Source organism: Coregonus lavaretus (genome assembly GCF_964263955.1).
Source record: "Coregonus lavaretus genome assembly, chromosome: 7".
In the NCBI taxonomy this organism is placed as follows: Eukaryota; Metazoa; Chordata; class Actinopteri; order Salmoniformes; family Salmonidae; genus Coregonus; species Coregonus lavaretus.
Window position 1 is genome coordinate 36,409,201 of NC_139994.1, and position 25,705 is coordinate 36,434,905.

Below are 25,705 nucleotides of genomic sequence, written 5' to 3' on the forward strand. Positions count from 1 at the left end.
TTTTTTGGGGTTTAAACAGTTTCAGAACTTTATTTTGCTGGTCGGAACAGTGAAACGAAAAAAAAAAAAAAATGGTTCTGTTCAGAACGAAACGATTGGAAAATAATTTTGGTTCCAACCCCTGATAATGTTTCCCCTCCTTTCAAGTGGCTGCAGATTTTCCTCTTGTAGGACAATAAGAGTGACTCTAAATCGCTGACCTGCATCATCTTGGCGTGGATGTAGAAGCAGGAGTAGCCCAGCTGGGTGATCTTCTTGGCCAGCAGCTCAACTCTCTGGGTGGAGTTACAGAAGATGATGGACTGATTGATCTGCAACTGAGAAAGGAAATGTTAAATCTAACAAACAATAATAATAATAAGATGTACTTTATATAGCGCTTTTCATAATAATGAGCATCTCAAAGCTTTAAAAACAAATACAGGGTTCTGGCAGGTCTTAGGCAATGGTTTAACATGAATGTAAACATTTCTGATAGGGTTTAAAAGATCCGACTTTTCCCGGACATTGCCAAAGAGACTGGCCTTTCGGTAATCTCAACGTTCCAATATGCGCTGGATTTATGGTTGTTGGAATTAAGAGTAATATTTTCCCTGACAAAATGTTGAGCCTCAAAAATAGAATGTCAAAAACAAACATTTAGCTGTTAGCTAAGCAAGTTTTTGTATTTTGAGGCTTAAAATCAAAACTAAGACGTTTTGTGGTTGGAATTGCAGTTTGTATTTAGTCATGAGCTAGTAACTTGACTGGTTTCGTCTGGGCAATCCAAAAACTGTTGCTTAGCAACCAGATACCAACATGTTCTGTGCAGAAAAAAAAGTGATAGTTCCAATATTTACATAATCGTTGTGATTGGAGGATGGATGTGAGAGTGATCCAATCAGGATGAAACCCTCTGTTCTCCCCAAGCTCATTAATGATAGAATATTCATATTTGAAGATGGCAGGAAGGCCAGTCTCTTTGGCACATGACATGGAGTACTGAGAGTGGATTAGCTAAAGAGACTGGTTCCCAGGCTAGTAGAGAACAGGCTACTCTGGCAAATGGTGCTTGTTTATTAAAGTTAGATCAAATGTCTGCAAGATCACAAAATAGTATTCCACATAACAGCAACAAATATAATAGCATAGTATAACGTTACGGTAAGACAAAAACACCACCGCATCTCTCTCAGCGCATGACTAAGCAAAATACATAGGTAGGCTACAGTTTGTTTACACCGTCTGCTATACAATTCACTCACTGTACATAATTCAAAACACTGTAGACTACTTTGAAACAACACTGTATAACTCAATATCTAAATCAGGGTTCTCCAACCTTTTCTAGCATGAGAGCTACTTTTAAAAAAATAAAACATGTCGCGAGCTACTCTTTATTTCTAGCCATTAAATATGCACATTCTTCTCTTCTCCCCTGCAATGCTTCCCCACAAGTCTTCCCCAGGTCCTTAGCGTACAAGAGAAAGTAGTGCACTGTTTTCTGCCAATATACCTGGTCAAATAATGGTAAGTAAACAACTAAAAGGGAGGGCCCTATAAAATCTTATGTTTTATATTCTCCCAAATTATATTCTGTTCTATTTTTCCTGGTATTAAATTGTTATTTTGAGAGTCAAAAATAGAGAAACAACTAAATTGGATGTTCTGAGTCCATGCCAATGCTGAAATCACATTAGAAGACAAATGTTTTTAGGTCTGGAAGAAAACTAAACATTTGGATTTAAGTGAAATTCCCCTTTAATTGCACATCTGGACCTTAATTTGCACATCTAGTGAGTGAGGAATGTGGCATCTAATGTACCGGTCTAGCGATGGTTCTGTACTGCTGCTGCTCATTTCATGGCAAAGTTGGCAAATAACAAATAATAGATACAAATCATATACTTACTCATGATATACTTCTGCCAGGTAAGCCTACTCTGCAGTTAACATTTAATTGAGAAGGTTTTGGGGGAAGTATTTCTGTCAACCCACAAGACAATTATCACATCAACTGGCTACACACGGCGTGATAGACAAATGCGCGCACCACAGACAGACCGGGGCAATACTGCTGGAAATTAATTGGCCGATATAGTGTTAGCTTAAAAAGCCAAACCTAACCAGAGGTGGGATGTCAATGTTGATTTAATTATATAGTAGCTGGGAGCTTGCGGTGAAAGATACTTGTGAGATTTGGTCATGCATGTACTTTCAGAATTGTTTGGCGAGCTACTCATAGATGGGCTGCGAGTTACTGGTAGCTGGTGATCGACCTGTTGGAGACCCCTGATCTAAATGTATACCCACATGAAACGGTTTGAGATCAAATGGTTCATACTGCAAATGTTGGCACTGGCAATATATTTAAGTAGGGATTTACCATCACCAAATTGACAGGCTGAAATCAACACCAACAAGAAATTCTGACTTCCTATGATCAAACATGACAAATAGACCTAGGCTGATTCGGAACTTAACATACTGATATATACCATTTGGACATTATATAGGCCATCTGGACATGGTTCACTCACTTTTGGGTTTGGAACTTCCTATGATCATGTGAGACAAGTGGACATTTTGCCCATTTGGAGTATTATATGCCTGAAATAGACATAACATTGGCCTTATGGACAAAAATCACATAAAAAAAGTAATCTGCCGAACGCATTACCGGGGGCAAACTACCCGCCCTCCAGGACACCTACAGCACCCGATGTCACAGGAAGGCCAAAAAGATCAACGACATCAACCACCCGAGCCACTGCCTGTTCACCTTGCTATCATCCAGAAGGCGATGTCAGTACAGGTGCATCAAAGCTGTGACCGAGAGAATGAAAAACAGCTTCTATCTCAAGGCCATCAGACTGTTAAATAGCCATCACTAGCACATTAGAGGCTGCTGCTGCCTATTGAAATCACTGGCCACGAAGAAATGGAACACTAGTCACTTTAATAATGTTTACATACCTTGCATTACTCATCTCATATGTATATACTGTATTCTATAATATTCTACTGCATCTTAGTCCATGCCGCTCTGTCATTGCTTGTCCATATATGTATATATTCTTAAATTCCATTCCTTACTAGATTTGTGTGTATAGGGTATATGTTGTGAAATTGTTAAATATTACTGCGCTGTCGGAGCTAGAAGCACAAGCATTTCGCTACACCCGCAATAACATCTGCTAAACACGTGTATGTGACAAATAAAACATCAACAGTTCAGAGGAGATTGTGTGAATCAGGCCTTCATGGTCAAATTGCTGCAAAGAAACCACTACTAAAGGACACCAATAAGAAGAAGAGACTTGCTTGGTCCAAGAAACATGAGCAATGGAAATTAGACCGGTGGAAATCTGTCCTTTGGTCTGGAGTCCAAATTGGAGATTTTTGGTTCCAACCGCAGTGTCTTTGAGGGACGCAGAGTAGGTGAACGGATGATATCCGCATGTGTGGTTCCCACCGTGAAGCATGGAGGAGGTGGTGTGATGATGTGGAAGTGCTTTGCTGGTGACACTGACAGTGATTTATTTAGAATTCAAGGCACACTTAACCAGCATGGCTACCACAGCATTCTGCAGCGATACGCCAGTCCCACTAAGCGCAAACCAGATGGGATATAATTTTCTTTTTCAACAGGACAATTTTCTGACCCAACACACCTCCAGGCAAGAAGGAGAGTGATGGAGTGGCTGCATCAGATGACCTGGCCTCCACAATCACCCAACCTCAACCCAATTGAGATGATTTGGACCGCAAAGTAAAGGAAAAGCAGCCAACAAGTGCTCAGCACGTGGGAACTCCTTCAAGACTGTTGATAAAGCATTCCAGGTGAAGCTGGTTGAGAGAATGCCAAGAGTGTGCAAAGCTGTCATCAAGGCAAAGGGTGGCTATTTGAAGAATCTAAAATATATTTTGATTTGTTTAACACTTTTTTGCTTACTACATGATTCCATGTGTTATTTCATAGTTTATGTCTTCACTATTATTCTACAATGTACAAAATAGTAAAGGTGTCCAAACTTTTGACTGGTACGGTATATTCCCAAATGCTCTGTGTGACCACCCGCCAACATAGCTGGTGAAATAGACATTCTTACCCGCCAATTAGAGAAAATATACCCGCATTTGGCAGGTGTTAATTTCCAACCCTGTTCAGGACCTTTAGTCCGGGGAAAAAAAGGTCAGGGAAAAGTCAGATCTGCAGCCACAGCCTTAAAAGACTGTAGTAATGAGTTAGACAAATGGTAATAAAGGCTGCCTGTAAAGGCTCTATGGTACACTAATCTGTGCCCACATACCAGACTACATGTACATTCACACGTAGTGTGTGTTTGATAGTGCCAAGGCTTACCCTGGAGAACAGTGTGTTGAGACAGTGGACTTTTTGTCTCTCAGTGACGTAGGCGTAGTACTGGGTGATGCCCTTCAGAGTCAGCTCCTCCATCAGGTTGATTTCATAGGGCTTCTGCAGGTGCTTGGCCTTGTGAAGGAGAGAGGGAGGACAGGGAGTGGGGGAGGAAAGAAAGGGGGACAGAGAAAAAAGGGAGAGGAGAGGGTTATGGAAGTGCCCGAGTAAATCAATGCTAGGATAACACGTGTCTGCGTGGGCGCCTGCATACACACGGCTAGACCCTTGTAGCAACTTAAGACAACAGACTTTTCTGCTGGCAACCAAGAAGTGAAAACCCTGCAGAGGACAGTAAAACAACAAATAGCCCAAGCTAAGGACAACTACAAAAAGAAACCATGTTCCACACAGGGAATCTCAGGCAGGCAGGGCCTTGCAAACCCCAACCGGGCAAGCCAAGAAGAAAACCCAAGGGAAAAACAAAGGACAAGGAACAGTTTGTCAATGAACAACACTTTGATAATGACGACTTCTCCACTGTAACAGAAAGCCTGAGGGAACAACTGGAGCTCCAGGCCTTGGATGGAGCAAACCATTGAGGAGGTGAGACGGGTCTTCAAGAGAGTCAAATCCAACAAAGCGCAAGGACCAGACAAAATCAAGGGACAGCTAATGAAGGAATGCTCAGATGAGCTGGCAGACATCTTCTGCGCTCTCTTTAAACCCCATAAGAGTCTAAGCTGGGAGAGGGGGTGGGGTTCTACTAAGCTATATATAATTATTTTAAGAAGGTTTGCATACAGGAAGAACATCAGTGGAGGATGCAGCCCTGGCGGTGTTGCATAGTGCATGACACCTGGAGAGGCCTCACTTATGTGTGCATCTTTTTCACGGATGCAGCCTCACCTATGTTACAACCTACAGATGGACACCAGCATTACCTTGTGGCTGCTGGACTTCCTGCTGAACAGGTGGCAGTATGTCAAGTTCAACAACAACATCCCTTCATCTGTGTACACATATACATCAATGATCTAAGAGGCTCCGACAGCGACTGCTTGGCAGTGTAATATGCAGATGACACAGCGTTTGTCGACCTCTCAGATGACACGCTGCATTTCCAAACAGAAGTAAACAGGGTTCATGACTGGTGCAATAACTACCTCACACTCAAAACAAAATAACTTCTCATTGATTTCCGTAAGGCAGACCCAATGAGCCACCTCGTCCTGGGTGGTGACGAGGTAGAGTGGGGAGTTAAGTACCTGGGAACCATCATGGACAGCACACTCTTAATGCAAACACTCAGAACATCAATAAAAAATGCCAACAACGACAATACCTCCTGCGCAGACTCAGACAACTGAATGTCAACACCAGGATACTCTCCAACTACACCTGCCATTTATAGAGTGTGCCGACTTTGCTTCCTGGGCTGGTAGTGGCTAATACGGGTATGATCAGTCAGACTGAACATGGGGTCCAAGCTCTGCGGGCTGCAGTGCAAGGGGCTTCAGGGCCTCTATGATCAACGGGCAAGGCAAAGCACATCAGACGACGCCACACACAATCTTGCCCAATGTTTTGAGCTGCTGCCCTCTGAAAGGAGATCAAGGGTACCACTTTTCAGAAAGAATAAGAGCAAGGCAAGTTTCACTCCATCAGCTATCCGGATGCTGAACATGGACAGATGCAGGCCCAATACACGGTCGGACAGTAGGCCATACAGACCTTGAATATGTTAAAATGTAAATGTGTGACTTGTGTACTAACTTTCCAGTTTTCCGTACTGCATGTAATATATTGTGTCTGTATGCTGACGTCGCAAATTAATTTCCATGTAAATGGACAATGAAATGCAGTGCATTCGGAAGGTATTCAGACCCCACAACCTTGATTTTGATATGGTACAGCCTTATTCTGAAATGGAATAAATTATTTATCTTCTCTCAATCTACACACAACACCCCATAACGACAAAGGAAAAACTGTTTTTTTTTTTTTACTTTTGGAAATGTATAAAAAAATTAAACTGAAATATCACATTTACATAAGTATTCAGACCCTTTACTCAGTACTTTGTTGAAGCGCCTTTGGCAGCAATTACAGCCTCGAGTCTTCTTGGGTTTAACGCTACAAGCTTGGCACACCTGTATTTGGGGAGTTTCTCCCATTCTTCTCTGCAGATCCTCTCAAGTTCTGTCAAGTTGTATGGGGAGCATCGCTGCACAGCTATTTTCAGGTCTCTCCAGAGATGTTCGATCGGGTTCAAGTCCGGGCTCTGGCTGGGCCACTCAATCACATTCAGAGACTTGTCCCGAAGCCACTCCTGCATTGTCTTGGCTGTGTGCTTAGGGTCTTTGTCCTGTTGGAAGGTGAACCTTCGCCCCAGTCTGAGGTCCTGACCGCTCTGGAGCAGGTTTTCATCAAAGATCTCTGTACTTTGCTCTGTTCAGCTTTCACTCGATCCTGACTAGTCTCCCAGTCCCTGCCGCTGAAAAACACCCCCACAGCATGATGCTGCCACCACCATGCTTCACTGTAGGGATGATGCCAGGTTTCCTCCAGATGTGACACTTGGCATTCAGGCCAAAGAGTTCAATCTTGGTTTCATCAGACCAGAGAATCTTGTTTCTCATGGTCTGAGAGTCCTTTAGGTGCCTTTTGGAAAACTCCAAGCGGGCTGTCATGTACCTTTTACTGAGGAGTAGCTTCCATCTGGCCACTCTACCATAAAATGCCTGATTGGTGGAGTGCTGCAGAGATGGTTGTCCTTCTGGAAGGTTATCCCATCTCCACAGAGGAACTCTGGAGCTCTGTCAGAGTGACCATCGGGTTCTTAGTCAACTCCCTGACCAAGGTCCTTCTCCCCCCGATTGCTCAGTTCAGCCGGGCAGCCAGCTCTAGGAAGAGTTGGTGGTTACAAACTTCTTCCATTTAAAAATGATGTAGGCCACTGTGTTCTTGGGGACCTTCAATGCTGCAGACATTTTTTAGGACCCTTCCCCAGCTCTGTGCCTCGACAATCCTGTCTCAGCGCTCTATGGACAATTCCTTCGACCTCATGGCTTGGTTTTTGCTCTGACATGCACTGTCAACTGTGTAGACAGGTGTGTGCCTTTCCAAATCATGTCCATTCAATTGAATTTACCATAGGTGGACTCCAATCAAGTTGTAGAAACATCTCAAGGATGATCAATGGAAACAGGATGCACCTGAGGTCAATTTCAAGTCCCATAGCAAAGGGTCTAAATACTTATGTAAATAAGGTATCGTTTTTTTTTATTTGTAATACATTTGCAAAAAATTCTAAAAACCTGTTTTTGCTTTGTCATTATGGAGTATTGTGTGTAAATTGATGATATATATATATATATATATATATATATATAATCCATTTTAGAATAAGGCTGTACCATAACAAAATGTGGAATAAGTCAAGGGTTCTGAATACTTTCCGAATGCACTGTATATCGTCTCTTTATGGAAGAGCAAAACAGATTGGCCTGTTGGTGAGACTCAGGGCCATGTAGCACTACTCACCATGAACTTCTGCACGCTGATGGGGAAGGTGGCAGAGTACAGCAGGATCTGACGGCCCTTGGCCAGGTAGCTGATGATATCCTCGATGAGCACCACAAAGTCCTGAGACAGCAGCTTGTCTGCCTGAGAGGAACAGATTACATTATTATTAAGAGGAGCATTAGCAGCGTTCTAAAAAGTATGTTTTACTCTCGTGGATTTCTATGCATTTTCTACTACTGGTATGTAATTGACATTTGGCGCTGGTTGCAGGGGAACACATTACATATATCCCCTTTAACCTCTTTGGTAGGTTGATAAACCAGAACAGATTTGATAGGCCCTGATGAGTGGCTTGTAACAAAATAGCTCAAGGACTGATTCTCTGGAGTCATCTACAGTAGCTTAGTATATTGAGTGGTTGATTGACTCAGGTACCACGTATTCACACACTCACCTCATCCATCACCATCATCTGGACTCTATCCACTTTGGCCACGCCCTTCTTTATCAAGTCCAGGATCCTGCCGGGTGTGGCTATGACCACATGCACTGAGAGAGAGAATCAGAAACACCACCATTACAGATGTGCCTTTGTGTACAGCTTTGAGGTTTTGTGACTTGTTTGTAGTGTACAGTGGGGTCCAAAATTATTGACATCCTTGATAAAGATTAGCAAAAATGATTGTATAAAATTATTCAAATACAGTGCTATTTTGTATGCTCAAAACGAATTGGGAAATTATACAATTGCTCAGAGAAAGAGATTGTTTAACAAGTAATAGTAATTAACAAGTAATTTTAGTCTCTCAAAAAGGTAGGTGTCAAAATTATTGACCCCCTGTTTTCAATACCTAACCTTGCAAGGATAACGGCACTGAGCCTTTTTGTAAAATGTTTTACAAGTTCAAGAACACATTGGGAGCAATCTTAGACCATTCCTCCATACAGAATCCTTCCAGATCCTTGATATCCTTTGTCTGTGCTTATGGACTGCCCTCTTAAATTCAAACCACAGATTGGTTTCAAGTCCAGAGACTGAGATGGCCATTGCAAAATGTTGATTTTGTGGCCAAATGACAATTTCTTTGTGAATTTTTATGTGTGCTTGGGGTTAGTGTCTTGCTGGAAGAGCCACTTACATTCAAGTGTCAGCCTCCTGGCAGAGGCAACCAGGTTTTTGCTAGTGAAAGAAAAATAGCCCCATAACAAAGATCCACCACCATATTTTACAGTATGTATGGGATTCTTCTCTGCGCATGCACTCATTTCAACACATGCAGAGATCATCCGTTCACCTACTCTGCGTCTCACAAAGACACGGCGGTTGGAACTAAAAATCTCCAATTTGGACTCATCAGACCAAAGGACAGATTTCCACCGGTCTAATGTCCATTGCTCGTGTTTCTTGGCCCAAGCAAGTCTCTTCTTATTATTGGTGTCCTTTAGTAGTGGTTTCTTTGCAGCAATTCGACCATGAAGGCCTGACTCACGCAGTCTCCTCTGAACAGTTGATGTTGAGATGTGTCTGTCACTTGAACTCTGAAGCATTTATTTGGGCTGCAATCTGAGGTGCAGTTAACTCTAATGAACGTATCCTCTGCAGCAGAGGTAACGCTGGGTCTTCCTTTCCTGTGGTGGTCCTCATGAGAGCCAGTTTCATCATAGCGCTTGATGGTTATTGCGACTGCACTTGAAGAAACTTTCAAAGTTCTTGAAATGTTCCGTGTTGACGGACCTTCACGTCTTAAAGTAATGATGGACTGTCGTTTCGCTTTGCTTATTTGAGCTGTTCTTGCCATAATATGGACTTGGTCTTTTACCAAATAGGGCTATCTTCTGTATTCCACCCCTACCTTGTCACAACACAACTGATTGGCTCAAACGCATTAAGAAGGAAAGAAGTTCCACAAATTAACAAGGCACACCTGTTAATTGGAATGCATTCCAGGTGACTAGTCCCGTGTAGCTCAGTTGGTAGAGCATGGCGTTTGCAACGCCAGGGTTGTGGGTTCGATTCCCACGGGGGGCCAGTATGCAAAAAAAAATTATGCACTCACTTACTAAGTCGCTCTGGATAAGAGCGTCTGCTAAATTACTAAAATGTAAAAATGTGACTTCCTCATGAAGCTGGTTGAGAGAATGCCAAGAGTGTGCAAAGCTGTCATCATGGCAGAGTGGCTGTTTTGAAGAATCTCAAATACATTTTGATTTGTTTAACACTTTTTTGGTTACTACATGATTCCATGTGTAAATTCATAGTTTTGATGTCTTCACTATTATTCTACAATGTAGAAAATAGTTTTAAAAAATAAGACCCTGGAATGAGTAGGCGTCTCCAAACTTTTGACTGGTACTGTATGTACAATATTGTGGTGGATCTTTGATGTTATGGGGCTATATTGCTTCCACTGGTCCTGGGGCCCTTGTTAAGGTCAACAGCATCATAAACTTTACCCAGTACCAGAACATTTTAGCCAAAAACCTGGTTGCCTCCGCTAGGAGGCTGACACTTGATCGCAAGTCAATCTTCCAGCAAGACAATAACCCCAAGCACACATCAAAATCCACAAAGAAATTGTATTTTGGCCACAAAGTTAACATTTTGCAATGGCCATCTCAAGTCTCCGGATTTGAAACTCAAAAACCTGTGGTTTGAATTGAAGAGGCAGTCCATAAGCACAGATGAATGATAAAGGATCTTGAAGGATTCTGTATGGAGGATTGGTCTAAGATCCCTCCCAATGTGTTCTCCAACTCGTAAAACATTTTAGAAAAAAATCAAATAAAGATTGGAGCACACAATATAGGCTCAATACAGTCATTTTTGCTCAACTTTATCAAGGGTGTCAATTTCGGACCCCACTGTATATTGTGCATTTATACGTCGCAAGATACCACTCTTGGTATGAAGTGACAATGTGATGCTGTTGGGTCATTACCAGTCTCGTCCAGGCGCATGATGTCATCTCGCAGGTTGGTGCCGCCCGTGGTGGCCATTACTTTCACTCCACCCAGGTGCTTGCTGATCTGGATACTGATCTGGCTCACCTGCAGGGCCAGCTCACGAGTGGGCACCATCACAATGGCTTGGGAGAGAGGAAGAGGTGGATATGGGTAAGTGTAAGAGGTATAGATATGAAAAGTGCAAGTCGATGAGGTTTGACAGATAGGGAGAGAATGTACGAAGAGGGGTACAGTAGGGCTGGGCGGTATACCGTATTTTACGATATACCAGTATTGATGCACGGACCGGTTTGGGTTTTTACTTTACCTTCTATAACGGTATTTGCATGTTTGGTTTGTTAAATGACACGCCGTGTGTAACATCCATTTTTATAGTTTACTTCGCTACTTGAGTCATCCCTCTCCGCGCTCGCTCTCCATGCCGCTTTCCACACAGACTTAGCCCCGCCCCATCACTCAAAGAGCACATTTGTTGTTCCTCGACCACGAGACACTTGCTTTCAGTCTGCAACAATGTTGATGACAACAATGCCGTTTTCACTTTGCTTCTTAATGTAAATCCTTTAGCGTTCTATAATTACACTATTAGTGTGTGTTTATTACATCTGCAAACAGTTAGTATTTTCTTAGCAAGTTGGGCCTAAATCTTATTAGCCGCTAATGTGAAATCGCTAGCTAGCTAATAAATGTACTGAGTCAGAGCAATTGTATTTAGCTATACAGCCTGATAATACCAGTGATGGTGTAGACCTAAATCAGCATGTTGTTTGTGCAACAGTATCTTTTAAATCAAAGAGGAATACATGACGCAAGAATATGTCAGCTACATGAAGTAGCTAAGAGAAAACATTCAATGTACCCAAAGATTATAACATCGCCTAGGAAACACAGACACTTTGGTTCCTACCCTGTCACAATAACTCCCCCCTGGCATTTTCAATCATTGTCACGTCAAACACTGTATTCAAAGTGCCCACTATTATATTCTAACTATGGAATTAGAATAATCCTGCTATTTCCATGATTCCAACAGTTCACACAAGTGTTTTGCTCTTATCACAAGTGAAATCGCAATTGCATCATTCTTTTAAAAATAAGGCCTAGATTGTTTGCCCACATAGTGCAGCCCTACGTGATAGTGTGGAAATTATCTCAAATTAGTGCAGAGATTTTGCGGGGGAAAAATTTTGCAACGCCAGGGTTGTGGGTTCGATTCCCACGGGGGGTATGAAAATAAAAAGACATATATATTTTTTTCAATAAAATAATGTATGCACTAACTGTAAGTCGATCTGGATAAGAGCGTCTGCTAAATGACTAAAATGTAAATGTAATTCAAAACACCGATACGCATAGGCCTATATATTAGCCCAAGCCCGAAAAAAACCTAATTTAAAATAATGATTGCCGTTATACAATACATAGCCTACCGCATATTATGCATTAAAAAATATATACAGATTTAAGATGTCTTTGGTACATAATTGGTCTAGCCTATAATCCAAAATTAAACAAATTCTAGTAATCTCCTTTTGAGTGAGGACTGTATTATTATGCATACTGGATGGACTGGTTAGATATGCTACGCTCTAAACTTTCTATCCATGAGTCTAGGAGAGAATGTATAGGGCTAGGCGATGCTGTTGGTTCATTGATTGTGCAGGGCGGCTTACAGAGTTAGCGTACACTTATAGTGAATTTGTATTTGATTTTGATTAGCCTAGTAATAAGGCATTTTAGGCTGACATTACCTTAACCTACAGAATCTCACCACTGTGCATTTCCATCTCCTCGCTCTCCTTAATTCCTTTCTCGAACGTGCAGAGAGAGGGGCTGTCAACAGTTTAATGAAATATGTTGTTTCGATGTGAAAGCTTGTTACCACCGATGTTCCCAAACAGATATCACTTACTTTCCCAAATTAAGCACTGGGTAGCTGCAGGAACAGGGTTGGAGAGCACACGGCATACAGACTTTGGGTGGAATAATCACCTGTCACGCAGCGAGAGGCTGCATGCTCCTCAAACAGTGGTTGATGCGTGGAATGAAATAACCGGAGTAGCCTACCCGGGAGGATTGAAAAACAAACTGGCGGGAAAGCGGCCTCCATTCGCTATTCGAGTGCATACGGATGACATGTATTTTTTCCCCCCTGACCATTTGATAATGGGCCATCCTAAATCGAAACCAATTTTACATATTAGGAAAGACAAGATTAAATTGAAAATAGTCAGATGGGTGAAAATATAATCACTTCATGGAGAACAGTGTTTGCAGCCTGAGGCAAGGAAGAGCTTTTTTTGGCGACTTTCTCAAATCATCAATAGCATATACAGGGCTAGACATTCATTTTTTTAGCCACTTGTCCTTTGGACAAGTAGGCCTGATTTTTTACTTGTCCGAAAGCTCAAGTCACTGCATTGATAGGCTACTGTATAAAACACATGTGGTCCGTCAACCCTTCATCTGGAGAGCTACTGGGTGTGCAGTCTTTTGATCCAACCCTGCTCAAACACACCTGTCAGCTTATCAAGGTCCTGTTGAGCAACTCATTTTTTACATTGTGGTGTGTTTGAGCAGGGCTGGAGCAAAGGCCTGCACACCCAGTAGCTCTCCTGGAGGATGATTGGTCACCCTGCAACTTTACAACCAAATACTTTATGTCTTTATAAAATAATTCCCTTATTAAATGAACCAGGGATCAAATTGCTAAGGTGGACGAGATGGCTAACTAAGAGGTTTATCTATTTGTAAAGGCTAAAATATTCAGTGTTCACTTGTCAATTAGGCTATATATTTTATAAACTATCACACAAAAATCACTATCAAAGTTGCCAAATAACTCCTGAATGGGAAAAATCCTTTCCATTTTATTCAGCTAAGTTCAATTATATTCTTCTTACTATAAAATCATTTAATATAAAAATGGCACAGGACTTATAAGCATACTGTATCTTGTCTGGTTAATGAACAAGCCTATTGCAGGAATGGGCAACTTTGATTGGGGTGAGGGTCACAAAATAAATGGAACTCATGAGGGGCCGCAGTTGCTCGGGGGTCTGTGTACCCACATCCGTACATAAAGTTAATTTCCTGCAATTTTGCACATTTTTCCATGGGGTGTAGAGAAAATGTTGCCGTTTTAAAGCAAGTTTGTTGCAATTCTACACATTTTTGCCATGGGGCAGAGAGAATACTTTTCATGCAATTCTGTGAAATTGGTCCACAGGCCTACAAAAGGGGGGCCGCAGTTGCCCATCCCTGGCCTATGGCATGGCGCATAGCCAGATAACATACAGTAGGCCAACTCATTCTGTTCTTCTGAAATACATTTTAAATGTAAATGTTCTAAAGGCACGCATCAGCAGCTTGTATGCATGGAGGCCAGGAGATGCTAAACGTGTTTATATTAATTAACAGTCAATTACCGTGAGACCGGTAGTCTTTTACATTACAATAACCGTCTGACAAAATAGTGACCGCCACAGCCCTAGGCACCAGTGCCATCAGAGGAAAATGTTAGTCTGGAGCCCTGAGTAGTAGTAGTAGTAGTAGTAGTAGAGATAAGTATGTATCATGTGAAGCGCCTCGTCTCACCCTGTATATAGTCCTTCTTCAGGTCTATTCTCTCCAGCATAGGGATGAGGTAGGCCCCACTCTTCCCTGTTCCATTCTTGGCTCGGGCCAGGATGTCTCGTCCTGACAGGGCTATGGGAATGCTCTCCTCCTGAAAGTGACAAACTCTGGTTTAACGTAGTTTATCATCACAAACAAAACATGGCTATTATCAAAATGTGTAACATTATCACTATGACAAACTACAAAAGTCCAAAGACTTCAGGTATGCAGAACTAAAAAATGCAGTACAGGATCTTAAGTTCAACAAATTCGTAACATATTGTACGAATTGGATTCAAAACATTTAATACACATTTTTGCAAGACGCAACATATCATATGAAATGGATGACGTAGTACACAATTGGATGACATAGTACACAAAAAACAGGGATCTGTTTTGGCTCTATTGGCTGAAATTATACAAAAGTTCTGGCGCATCACATTAAAGTAGCTATATAGGTTATAGGCATCAGAATCAGGAGCCAATTTACAGCAAGGGAATCCCCCAGTTTCAATGGTGATCTGTGGGCAGAGAAGCTCCCAGTGAGTGTCGTACCTGGACAGGGGAGGGCTTCTCCCAGCCCATCTCAAAGATGCCCATCAGGAGCTCCCGTTTCAGACAGTAGTCCTCAAACTCATTTCCCTTAGTGGACGTTACATCCTGGGACATAGCAAGGAAGGGGTTAGACATCAGAAGTAACAGATTTGATTAAAATTACACTGGGAAAATCCTGAGCTAGTGAAACACAAAGCATGCTGCATTGTACCATAACTTACAGAGGTTCTGACCCTGGTGTCTTTGGGAGGGAGCTGTAGGCTCTTTTTCCAGTCATCTCCAAACCTGATGAAGGGCACCAATGAGAGAAGAGAGCAATTAACCAGTTATATGTAACTAAATGTAATCCCCAAAAGTAATTATTTATCATGAAAGGGCTATAAACAATAACTAGTAATGCAGCATACTCAAAGGTTACAATCTCAACTTTCAGGTAAACCATTTTTATAAATTGCTGAGGTGTAGTCATTTGAGGATTTAAGCTCAAGTACACGGTACAAATATGAAATATTTTATATGATGTATTTCTTATTCAACAAAACTGTATGAATAAGGCTTGAAATGACATGCTTTCTAAATATAGCATAATCAAATTATAAAACTACTAACTATAAGATTTCACCTTCCCTATAACTGTAAAATACATATTTGTATGTTTAGTGGAGAAAATGTGTATATTTTCTAAAGGTCTCTCTTGATCAAAATGTCTGCCCCCATCGCTGTGAACATCTCACAAAGCTCTGATATCGGAATTATCTTAAATGAATGTCTATAGAATCGATCTCTGAATGTGCTACCGTGATGAAACCACTCCCTCCTGCTGCGCTACGATGTAACGATTGCAGGTATATACATCACACATGCTCAGAAAAAAAACAGTGTCCGTAGGAACCAAGGCTATCGCTCAATGCAAGCCATTTTGATCAATGGTATCCACAGATCAATTTATAAGCGAAAATGTTGGTTGGAACCGGTACCAGAACCATGCAGGTCCCCTAAAATGGAGACCTTACATCTAAGAGGGTATTAAGAGAACACCTGCACACACTCACTGCTGATTTCTAAAACAAAATCTACAGGGTTATCACTTCTAAAACATGGTATGAAAGTAAAATATACTATACGAGCAGCACACAATTGTTTTAGTCACTGGGTGAAACAGGGGTGTAAGAGAAATGTGTACCTAATGCCAGTTCCCTCCAGGGCAGCACCTGCTTTCTGGGGTGCACCTATGGCCTTGCCTGAAAGAGAGCCCAGGACGAGGGGTCCTGATTGGGGAGAGGCCGGTTTAGGCGCCCCCCTAAGCTGCCCGTTCTGCTTGTTCAGTCCCATGACAACAGGGCCAAGGTTCTCCATTCTTGCGGATGCCATTTCTTTCCTTTGTTTTTATTCTCAAAGATGTACGTATCCCCCCCCCCCCCCCCCCCCCTCTTAGTTTTTTTCTTTTCTTAAAAAGCCTCTTCGAAAGTAGATGAGTCTAATAAAGCATTAAACACTATTCTCCTTTTTTTTCAAGCTTTTACAACAGAAGTCTATTTGTAGTTTTTACATATACACACACGTACGTGCAGTTCAGTCCCCTTCAGAGTTTACTGACGTATGAAAAAAAATTGTATTTATACAAGAGCTCTTCCAAATGAAGAGCTATGTGCATTCAAATGCATAAATATTTTTATACCTGCCCACAATATAAAAAAGATGTAAACAAGTATCAAGGAGTTTAAGTCCTGCAATAGAACTGCTAAGACGATTTGAACAGAGGGAATAGTATCTGTAATATAATCTTTGTTCAAAAGTTACATCGCTTTATTTAATTAAACAACATTTCCTTGTTTTGCGTCGAGTCCCTTTGAATTGCGCAACATCGATGTCCTTGCAAATGGTTTTTCAAACATTTGTACAAATATTTCTCCAAAATAATATGGTCCTTATTGTTCAATATTTGTTTTCCACTCTGTGTGTAAATGTCCATCCACGTGTAAAAGTAGTTTCCTGATGTTTAAAAATAAAACAAAGGGTAACTGTAGTCCAAAAAGTAAACCAGCTTTAAGTTCCCCTTGGGCTCCTCTGTCTGTCCCCTTTGTTTCAGCTGGGTCTCCCTCCTCTCTCTTTGACACCACAGGTATTCTGTCAAAGTGTGTAGCTTTGTGTGTGAGTGGGGTGGTATTCAGCTCCTTTCCGTTGCAACAACTCAAGCCTGTGTCACCTGACAGGAAGAAGGAACATTTTATTTTATAAGTAGTCAGAATGAATACTATATAGGCCTCGCCCTAGACTTCGCTTTAAAACTTAACAATACAACGTAGAATAGACGCCCACATATTCTGTTCAAGTCCCCAACTACATAATTTGAAAAATGTATTTGGCAGGCACAAGGCTAAAAAAAAATGTATAATGTTGGCTTGGTGGATCAGTCTGTAGTGTATTCCAGTCAACTCGTGTAGGGCATGACCACAGATGACAGAAGAGTTGCCAACACTACAAGCGCATACAGTATGGAACCAGATCATAGACGAGCGCAACGTTAGGCTATAAATGGCAACAATGTGGGACTCATAGCAACTTTATAGCCGTAATCACGTGCAAAGTTTGAAATAACTTTGAGGAAATTAGATAGAAGCATCTGCATTTAAATTAAAGTGAATTACAAATGTATGGACAACTTAATAAACAAGTCATTGGCATAACGTTAGATACGTTAAATTAATAGTTAGATGCGACCTACCTAGCTGGCCAACTAACGTTAGTGGTTATGCTAGCGTACCACTGACATTCAATGCAAGCTAGCTAATTTTCTAGCTAGACAACTGATCGAACAACGGGGGTACCCTTCTAGGCCAAATAAAGGTAGGAAGCCAGTTAATGTTCCCAGTCAGTAGTTAACTACCTTAACATTGTGCTAACTCAAGCGCGATTTGATTTAGTGCTACAAAAAGGAAGAGATTTAGTTAGCCAGTTAACGTTAACTTAGCTATCTAGTTAGCTGAATAACAGTACTGTAAATACTAATTTAGTTAGCTAGCGTTACACCACAGATGAAAGTGGTTATTTTATTTATTTATATATATATGCTAGGGTAACGTTATATTTAATTGCCGTTAGCCAGCTAGCTAGCCAGTTTCGTCAACTTTGATGGCTAGCGGGCTGTCGTTTTCAATGTCTGACAGGCTACTTAGTACATTAGCTAGCTGCCTAGCGAACGTCACTTTAAATCTTTATAGCTAATGCAAATGGTATATAACAGACCGAAACACTCACCTTTCTCTCCCTCTGATGTTATTTATCACAAATGTTTGCGGCAGATCAATTACCTATTTTACCTTAGATTAAATTCACTCAAAATAAAACGTCTCTATTGTGTTTGTTCTTGCTAATTCAACATGGTCGCCTTCTTTTCTTCGTCCTCTCCGATTTAAATCACATGAAGTTCTAGACGGATGCGGCCCTCTACTATTGCAATAGGATACCTGAACAACGTCAGCTTCTTCTTCTTCAGTGGGGTTTATCGGCGGTTGGCATCCAACGTTATGGTGCGTTACCGCCACCTACTGTACTGGAGTGTGGGCCAGGAACAGGGAGAAACTAAATCCAACCTGCCAGCCCCGTTGCTCTTAAAGAAGATAACAAAATATTTGAGACTATTTCTAATGACGTTCTACTCAATATACTCTTTAAACTAATTTCCTGTATCCCCTTCTCCCTCATACTAGATCTCATCCTCTCTCTTTCCCTCTGATACTGCCCACACTGTAGCAATACATGCTCCACTGTCTCTGTTTCCTGACAATAATCACAATTTCCTGTTGGATGCTTTCCTATCACATTTAATGTCTTATTCAACTGGCTGTGTCCCACCCTTAATCTTGTAAAAATAGCCTCCTCTCTTCTGTCCCTTCCTGCCGTCCTCCCCTCCCCGACTTTCCTCTGTACTTGAAATAAATGCCTTCCCTTATTATCTCTATTCCACTGCTCCTGCCATCTCTGCACCATCACTCTATATATCAGTCTTTTTGCCTCTGCCTTGCTCATTAAAACTTCAACATCAACATCCCCACTACTAAGTGCTTGTTTAGCCTGTTCATCTACTGCCTCATTCCCCTCCACCCCCACATGGGCTGGGACCCAAGTAAATCTTATCTGAATACCCATCTGTTTAATCCTGCCATGGGTTTGTAGCACCTCATAAAGCAGGTCTTGTCTGCTACGTGAGACTCATTAACACTACATATGAATCAGAGCAAATAACTACTCTGTCTTGTTTTACTTCCTCCCACCCACTGCAAGGCCAACAGTATGGCCATCAGCTCCGCTGTATATACAGCCAGATGATCTGTAATACGTTTCCTGACTTCCACCCCACATTCCTGCACTACAAATGCTGACCAGTATGTCCTGTCCTTGGATCTTTTTAACCATCTGTTGCACAACGTCATAAAATGATTTTCGGGTAATAAAGGACCACCCATATGTAAAAATGTATGCACACATGACTGTAAGTCGCTTTGGATAAAAGCATCTGCCAAATGGCATATTATTATTATTATTATAAAGGTTCACGTCATTCTGCTTTCAGCGAACTACTTCCTGTTTTTAGCCGTTGGTCATATATTAGTATTGCTAGAAGTATTGTGTATATACACTGAAAAAATATATAAACGCAACATGTAACATGAGCTGAAATAAAATATCCCAGAAATATTCCAGAAGCACAAAAAGCTTATTTCTCTCAGATTTTGTGCACAAATTTGTTTACATCCCTGTTAGTGAGCATTTCTCCTTTGCCAAGATAATCAATCCACCTGACAGGTGTGGAATATCAACAAGTTGATTAAACAGCATGATTATTACACAGGTGCACCTTGTGCTACGGACAATAAAAGGCCACTCTAAAATGTCCAGTTTTGTCACACAACACAATGCCACAGATGTCTCAAGTTTTGAGAGAGCGTGCAATTGGCATGCTGACTGCAGGAATGTCCACCAGAGCTGTGGCCACATCATTGAATGTTAATTTCTCTAACATAAGCTGCCTGCACTGGAACAAACATGCACACGGGGAAAATACCCCGGCAATACAAAATACTGAGATGGGATCCGCTTCTTTTTAATAGAGGCCCTCAAAACTCTGTTTTCTCACGCAATTGCTTAGCCTATTGAAATGTTGCACAACATGAGCTCATGGGCTCTCATTAAGTGTTTCATTTGATTTTCGATGACATTTGCATTGATGTCAGAGTGATTAGAGGGACAATAGAGTGCTGAGTACCAGGCAGTTAGCAAGTTTGGTAGGCTACTATTGACCATCAGCAGCATCAGAGCTTGGAGAAGCCTAGTTACCATGACTGAACGGTCACGTGGAATTTGACTGCGGTCATGACTCGTGAGTGTGGCGGTAATATGGTCACCGTAACATCCCTATGCATAACAAAATAAATTCTGCACAAACTGTCTGAAACAGTCTCAAGGAATCTCATCTGTGTGCTCGTCGTCCCTCCAGGGTCTTGACCTGACTGCAGATCGGCATCGTAACACACTTCAGTGGGCAAATGCTCACCTTCGATGGCCACTGGCATGCTGGAGAAGTGTGCTCATCACGGATGAATCCCAGTTTCAACTGTACCGGACAGATGGCAGGCAGCGTGTATGGCGTTGTGTGGGTGAGTGGTTTGCTGATGTCAGCGTTGTGAACAGAGTGCCCCATGGTGGCGGTGTGGTTTTGGTATGGGCAGGCATAAGCTACGGACAACGAACACAATTGCATTTTATCAATGGCAATTTGAATGCACAGGGATACCTTGACAAGATCCTGAGGCCCATTGTCGTGCCATTCATCCGACGCCATCACCTCATGTTTCAGCATGATAAATCACAGCCCCATGCCGCAAGTCTCTGTACACAATTCCTGGAAGATGAAAATGTCCCAGTTCATCCATGGCCTGCATACTCACCAGACATGTCACCCATTGAGCCTGTTTGAGATGCTCTGGATCGATATGTATGACAGCGTGTTCCAGTTCATGCCAATATCCAGCAACTTCGCACAGCCATTGAAGAAGAGTGGGACAACATTCCACAGGTCACAATCAATAGCCTGATTAACTCTATGCGAAGGTGTCACGGATTCAGCCAAGGCTGCTCCTCCTCCTTGCTCGGGCAGGCTTCGGCGTTCGTCGTCCCCGGAGTACTAGTTGCTGCCATTCTATGTTTCGGTGTTTGTCTTGTTTGGTATTTATTGTTTACACCTGTTTCCAATGATGTTGTATTGTGTTCCCTTTATAACCCTCTGTCTCTCATTGTGTATTGTGCGTAATTGTTTCTCGTATTTTCTGCAGTTGCCTATGTGTGCGGGTTATTTTGTTCCTCTCAGTAAGGAGGTTGGCGTCTGTACTTTGTATTGCATTGTGTTCAGTAAAGTACGTGCCAGTAGCTAGGTGTCCTGCTCTTGACTTCGCCTACCGCATACACGTCGCTCTGACAGAATTACGCACCTTCAGACATGGAGTCAGCAGGAGCGGCGGTGCCAGCTGGATCAATTGAGGAGCGCGTAGAACAACAAGCGGCCATGATCCAGGCTCTCGGCACCGCCATGGAACGGGTGGTGAGCAGCATGGAGCGATGGGAAAGAGGAGGTTTGCCGACACCTCCTCCGACGATACCACCACCATCAGCTATTCCCATCGCTTCACCACCGGGGTCCAGTGGGATTCGGCTCTCGCTCCCGAGGGCTTATGATGGCACAGCTGCCGGGTGTCAGGGTTTCCTGCTCCAGGTGGAACTCTACCTGGCAACCATCCACCCGGTGCCCTCGGGATACGAGAGCGTGTCCGCCCTCATCTCCTGTCTGTCCGGCAAGGCGCTGGAGTGGGCCAACGCCGAGTGGGGGGGAATAGACGCCGCTACTGTCAACTATGCAGAGTTCACCCGCCGCTTCAGGGCAGTATTCGATCATCCACCAGAGGGTAAAGCGGCGGGTGAGCGTCTATTCCACCTCAGACAGGGGAAGAGGAGCGTGCAGGAGTTCGCACTGGACTTCCGGACGCTGGCGGCCAACGCAGGATGGAATGAGAGGGCCCTCATCGACCACTACAGATGTAGCCTGAGGGAGGATTCGGGGCCATCCATTCCATCCCCCAGCACTTCCAAGCCGACCCCTATGGAGCTCGGAGGTGCTGGTACTAGGAGAGAGACCAGGAGAGAGGCCGTCCCCTGCACCAACTGTGGCTGCAGAGGACACACTGCTGGTCGGTGCTGGGGAGGGTCTCCTCGGAATCGAGGCAGTAGGCAGCGCACTGATGAGTCATTCCAGGTGAGTAGGCACCCAACTCACCCAGAGCTCCCTGTTGCGCATATGTGTATTACAGTTGTGTTCCCCGAGGTTTCTCCTCATTCCCAGCATAAGGCGCTAGTAGATTCAGGCGCAGCTGGGAATTTTATCGATCGCCAGTTCACTTATAAGTTAGGGATTCCTATTGTTCCAGTGGATGTGCCCTTCCCTATCCATGCCCTAGATAGCCGCCCTTTGGGGTCTGGGTTGATTAGGGAGGTCACAGCACCTCTCAGGATGAAAACGCAGGAGGGCCATGAGGAGATAATTCGGTTGTATTTGATTGATTCTCCTGCGTTTCCCATGGTGTTGGGGCTTCCCTGGTTAACGTCTCATGACCCCAACATTTCATGGCAACAGAGGGCTCTCAAGGGATGGTCTGATCAGTGTGTCGGGAGGTGTGTGGGTGTTTCCGTAGGGGCCACGACGGTGGAGAGTCCGAACCAAGTTCCCACCATGCACATTCCACCTGAATATGCCGATTTGGCTCTCGCCTTCTGTAAAAAGAAGGCGACTCAATTACCACCCCATCAACAGGGGGATTGTGCGATCAACCTCCAAGTAGGCGCTGTGCTTCCCCGTAGTCATGTGTATCCTCTGTCTCAGGAGGAGACGGCAGCTATGGAGACATATGTCACCGAATCGCTGAGACAGGGATACATACGGCCGTCCACTTCCCCTGCGTCCTCAAGTTTCTTTTTTGTGAAGAAGAAGGATGGGTGTTTACGCCCGTGTATTGACTACCGTGGTCTCAATCAGATCACCATCAAATACAGCTATCCTCTCCCTCTGATTGCTAGTATGACGGAGTCATTACACGGGGCGCGATTCTTCACAAAATTGGATCTCAGGAGCGCGTACAACCTGGTGCGCATTAGGGAGGGAGATGAGTGGAAGACAGCATTCAGTACCACCTCGGGTCACTATGAGTACCTCGTCATGCCATACGGTTTAATGAATGCTCCTTCAGTCTTCCAATCGTTTGTGGATGAGATTTTCCGGGACTTCCATGGACAGGGTGTAGTGGTGTATATTGATGACATTCTAATATACTCCGCTACACGCGCCAAGCATGTGTCCCTGGTTCGTCGGGTGCTTGGTAGGCTGTTGGAGCATGACCTGTATGTGAAGGCGGAGAAATGTCTGTTCTTCCAGGAGTCCATCTCCTTCCTGGGACACCGGTTGTCCGCGTCAGGGGTGGAGATGGAGATTGACCGCGTTTCAGCCGTGCGCAATTGGCAGACTCCCAAGGGATATATCCCCTGGGCAGAGATAGCCCAAAACTCACTCCGCCACTCCTCAACTATCCTTACGCCTTTTCAGTGTGTGCTTGGTTATCAGCCGGTCCTGGCACCTTGGCATCAGAGCCAGATCGAAGCCCCTGTGGTGGACGAGTGGTTTCGGCGCTCGGAAGAAACCTGGAACGCTGCGCATGTCCATCTGCAGCGGGCTATCAGGCGGCAAAAGGCGAGCGCCGATCGGTGTATGCACCGGGAGATCGGGTCTGGCTCTCGACCCGAAACCTGCCCCTTCGCCTGCCCTGCCGGAAGCTGGGTCGGCAGTTTGTGGGGCCATTTAAAGTCCTGAGGAGATTGAACGAGGTATGTTATAGGTTACAACTGCCCATTAATTACCACATTAACCCCTCGTTCCATGTGTCTCTCCTCAGGCCGGTAGTAGCTGGTCCACTCCAGGAGAGTGAGGTACGAGAGGCTCCTCTGCCCCCATTGGACATCGAGGGGGCTCTGGCGTACTCAGTCCGTTCCATCTTGGATTCGAGGCGTTGGATGGGGGGCCTGCAGTATCTCGTGGAGTGGGAGGGGTACGGTCCGGAGGAACGGTGCTGGGTCCCTAGGAGGGACATCCTAGATCCCTCCATGTTGAGTGATTTCCACCGGAGTCATCCGACTCGCCCTGCTCCGCGTCCTCCTGGCCGTCCCCGAGGCCAGGGTCGGCGCATGGTTGGAGCCGCGCGTCAAGGGGGGGGTACTGTCACGGATTCAGCCGAGGCTGCTCCTCCTCCTTGCTCGGGCAGGCTTCGGCGTTCGTCGTCCCCAGAGTACTAGCTGCTGCCTATCTATGTTTCGGTGTTTGTCTTGTTTGGTCTTTATTGTTTACACCTGTTTCCAATGATGTTGTATTGTGTTCCCTTTATAACCCTCTGTCTCTCATTGTGTATTGTGCGTAATTGTTTCTCGTCTTTTCGGCAGTTGCCTATGTGTGCGGGTTATTTTGTTCCTCTCAGTAAGGAGGTTGGCGTCTGTACTTTGTATTGCATTGTGTTCAGTAAAGTACGTGCCAGTAGCTAGGTGTCCTGCTCTTGACTTCGCCTACCGCATACACGTCGCTCTGACAGAAGGAGATGTGTTGTGCTGCATGAGGTACAGTGAGGGAAAAAAGTATTTGATCCCCTGCTGATTTTGTACGTTTGCCCACTGACAAAAATTTAATGGTAGGTTTATTTGAACAGTGAGAGACAGAATAACAACAAAAAAATCCAGAAAAACGCATGTCAAAAATGTTATAAATTGATTTGCATTTTAATTAGGGAAATAAGTATTTGACCCCTCTGCAAAACATGACTTAGTACTTGGTGGCAAAACCCTTGTTGGCAATCACAGAGGTCAGACGTTTCTTGTAGTTGGCCACCAGGTTTGCGCACATCTCAGGAGGGATTTTGTCCGACTCCTCTTTGCAGATCTTCTCCAAGTCATTAAGGTTTCGAGCCTGACATTTGGCAACTCGAAACTTCAGCTCCCTCCACAGATTTTCTATGGGATTAAGGTCTGGAGACTGGCTAGGCCACTCCAGGACCTTAATGTGCTTCTTCTTGAGCCACTCCTTTGTTGCCTTGGCCATGTGTTTTGGGTCATTGTCATGCTGAAATGCAAATCAATTTATAACATTTTTGACATGCGTTTTTCTTGATTTTTTTGTTGTTATTCTGTCTCTCACTGTTCAAATAAACCTACCATTAAAATTATAGACTGATCATTTCTTTGTCAGTGGGCAAACATACAAAATCAGCAGGCGATCAACTACTTTTTTCCATCACTGTAAATGGTGGTCACACCAGATACTGACTGGTTTTCTGATCCAAGCCACTACTTTTTTTTACCAACAGATGCATATCTGTATTCCCAGTCGTGAAATCCATAGATTAGGGCCTAATGAATTTATTTCAATTGATTGATTTCCTTATACGAACTGTAACTCAAAGTCTTTGAAATTGTTGCATGTTGCGTTTCTATTTTTGTTCAGGGTATAAACTATATAATGAAGTTATTTTTGTTGTTGTATATAATAGTAGTATAAGTAATATAGGATAAGTAGTGTTGTGTGTTTCGTTAGTTATCTAGCTAGTTACTTAGTTT

The 25,705-nt window shown here is 43.4% G+C and overlaps 1 protein-coding gene across 3 annotated transcripts in view; it reads right to left on the bottom strand.

Annotated features, from left to right (window-relative positions):
* Positions 1 to 18,486, bottom strand: part of LOC311133063 (putative ATP-dependent RNA helicase ddx6) — a 36,315-nt gene extending 17,829 nt beyond the window's left edge. Inside the window, exons 1-10 of one of the 3 annotated variants that reach the window (XM_084166495.1) lie at positions 18,266 to 18,426; positions 16,191 to 17,213; positions 15,229 to 15,292; positions 15,008 to 15,112; positions 14,429 to 14,558; positions 10,807 to 10,953; positions 8,322 to 8,416; positions 7,886 to 8,008; positions 4,346 to 4,474; positions 201 to 317 (exon numbers count right to left, since the gene is read on the bottom strand). In XM_084166495.1, coding sequence (XP_084022621.1) covers positions 201 to 317; positions 4,346 to 4,474; positions 7,886 to 8,008; positions 8,322 to 8,416; positions 10,807 to 10,953; positions 14,429 to 14,558; positions 15,008 to 15,112; positions 15,229 to 15,292; positions 16,191 to 16,378 — 1,098 coding nt within the window. In that variant the 5' untranslated portion in view covers positions 16,379 to 17,213; positions 18,266 to 18,426. Of the gene's footprint in view, positions 1 to 200; positions 318 to 4,345; positions 4,475 to 7,885; positions 8,009 to 8,321; positions 8,417 to 10,806; positions 10,954 to 14,428; positions 14,559 to 15,007; positions 15,113 to 15,228; positions 15,293 to 16,190; positions 17,214 to 18,265 lie in introns of those variants that run through there. The other 2 variants (XM_084166494.1, XM_084166496.1) reach the window with 2 other exon arrangements.
* Positions 18,487 to 25,705: the final 7,219 nt, after the last annotated feature.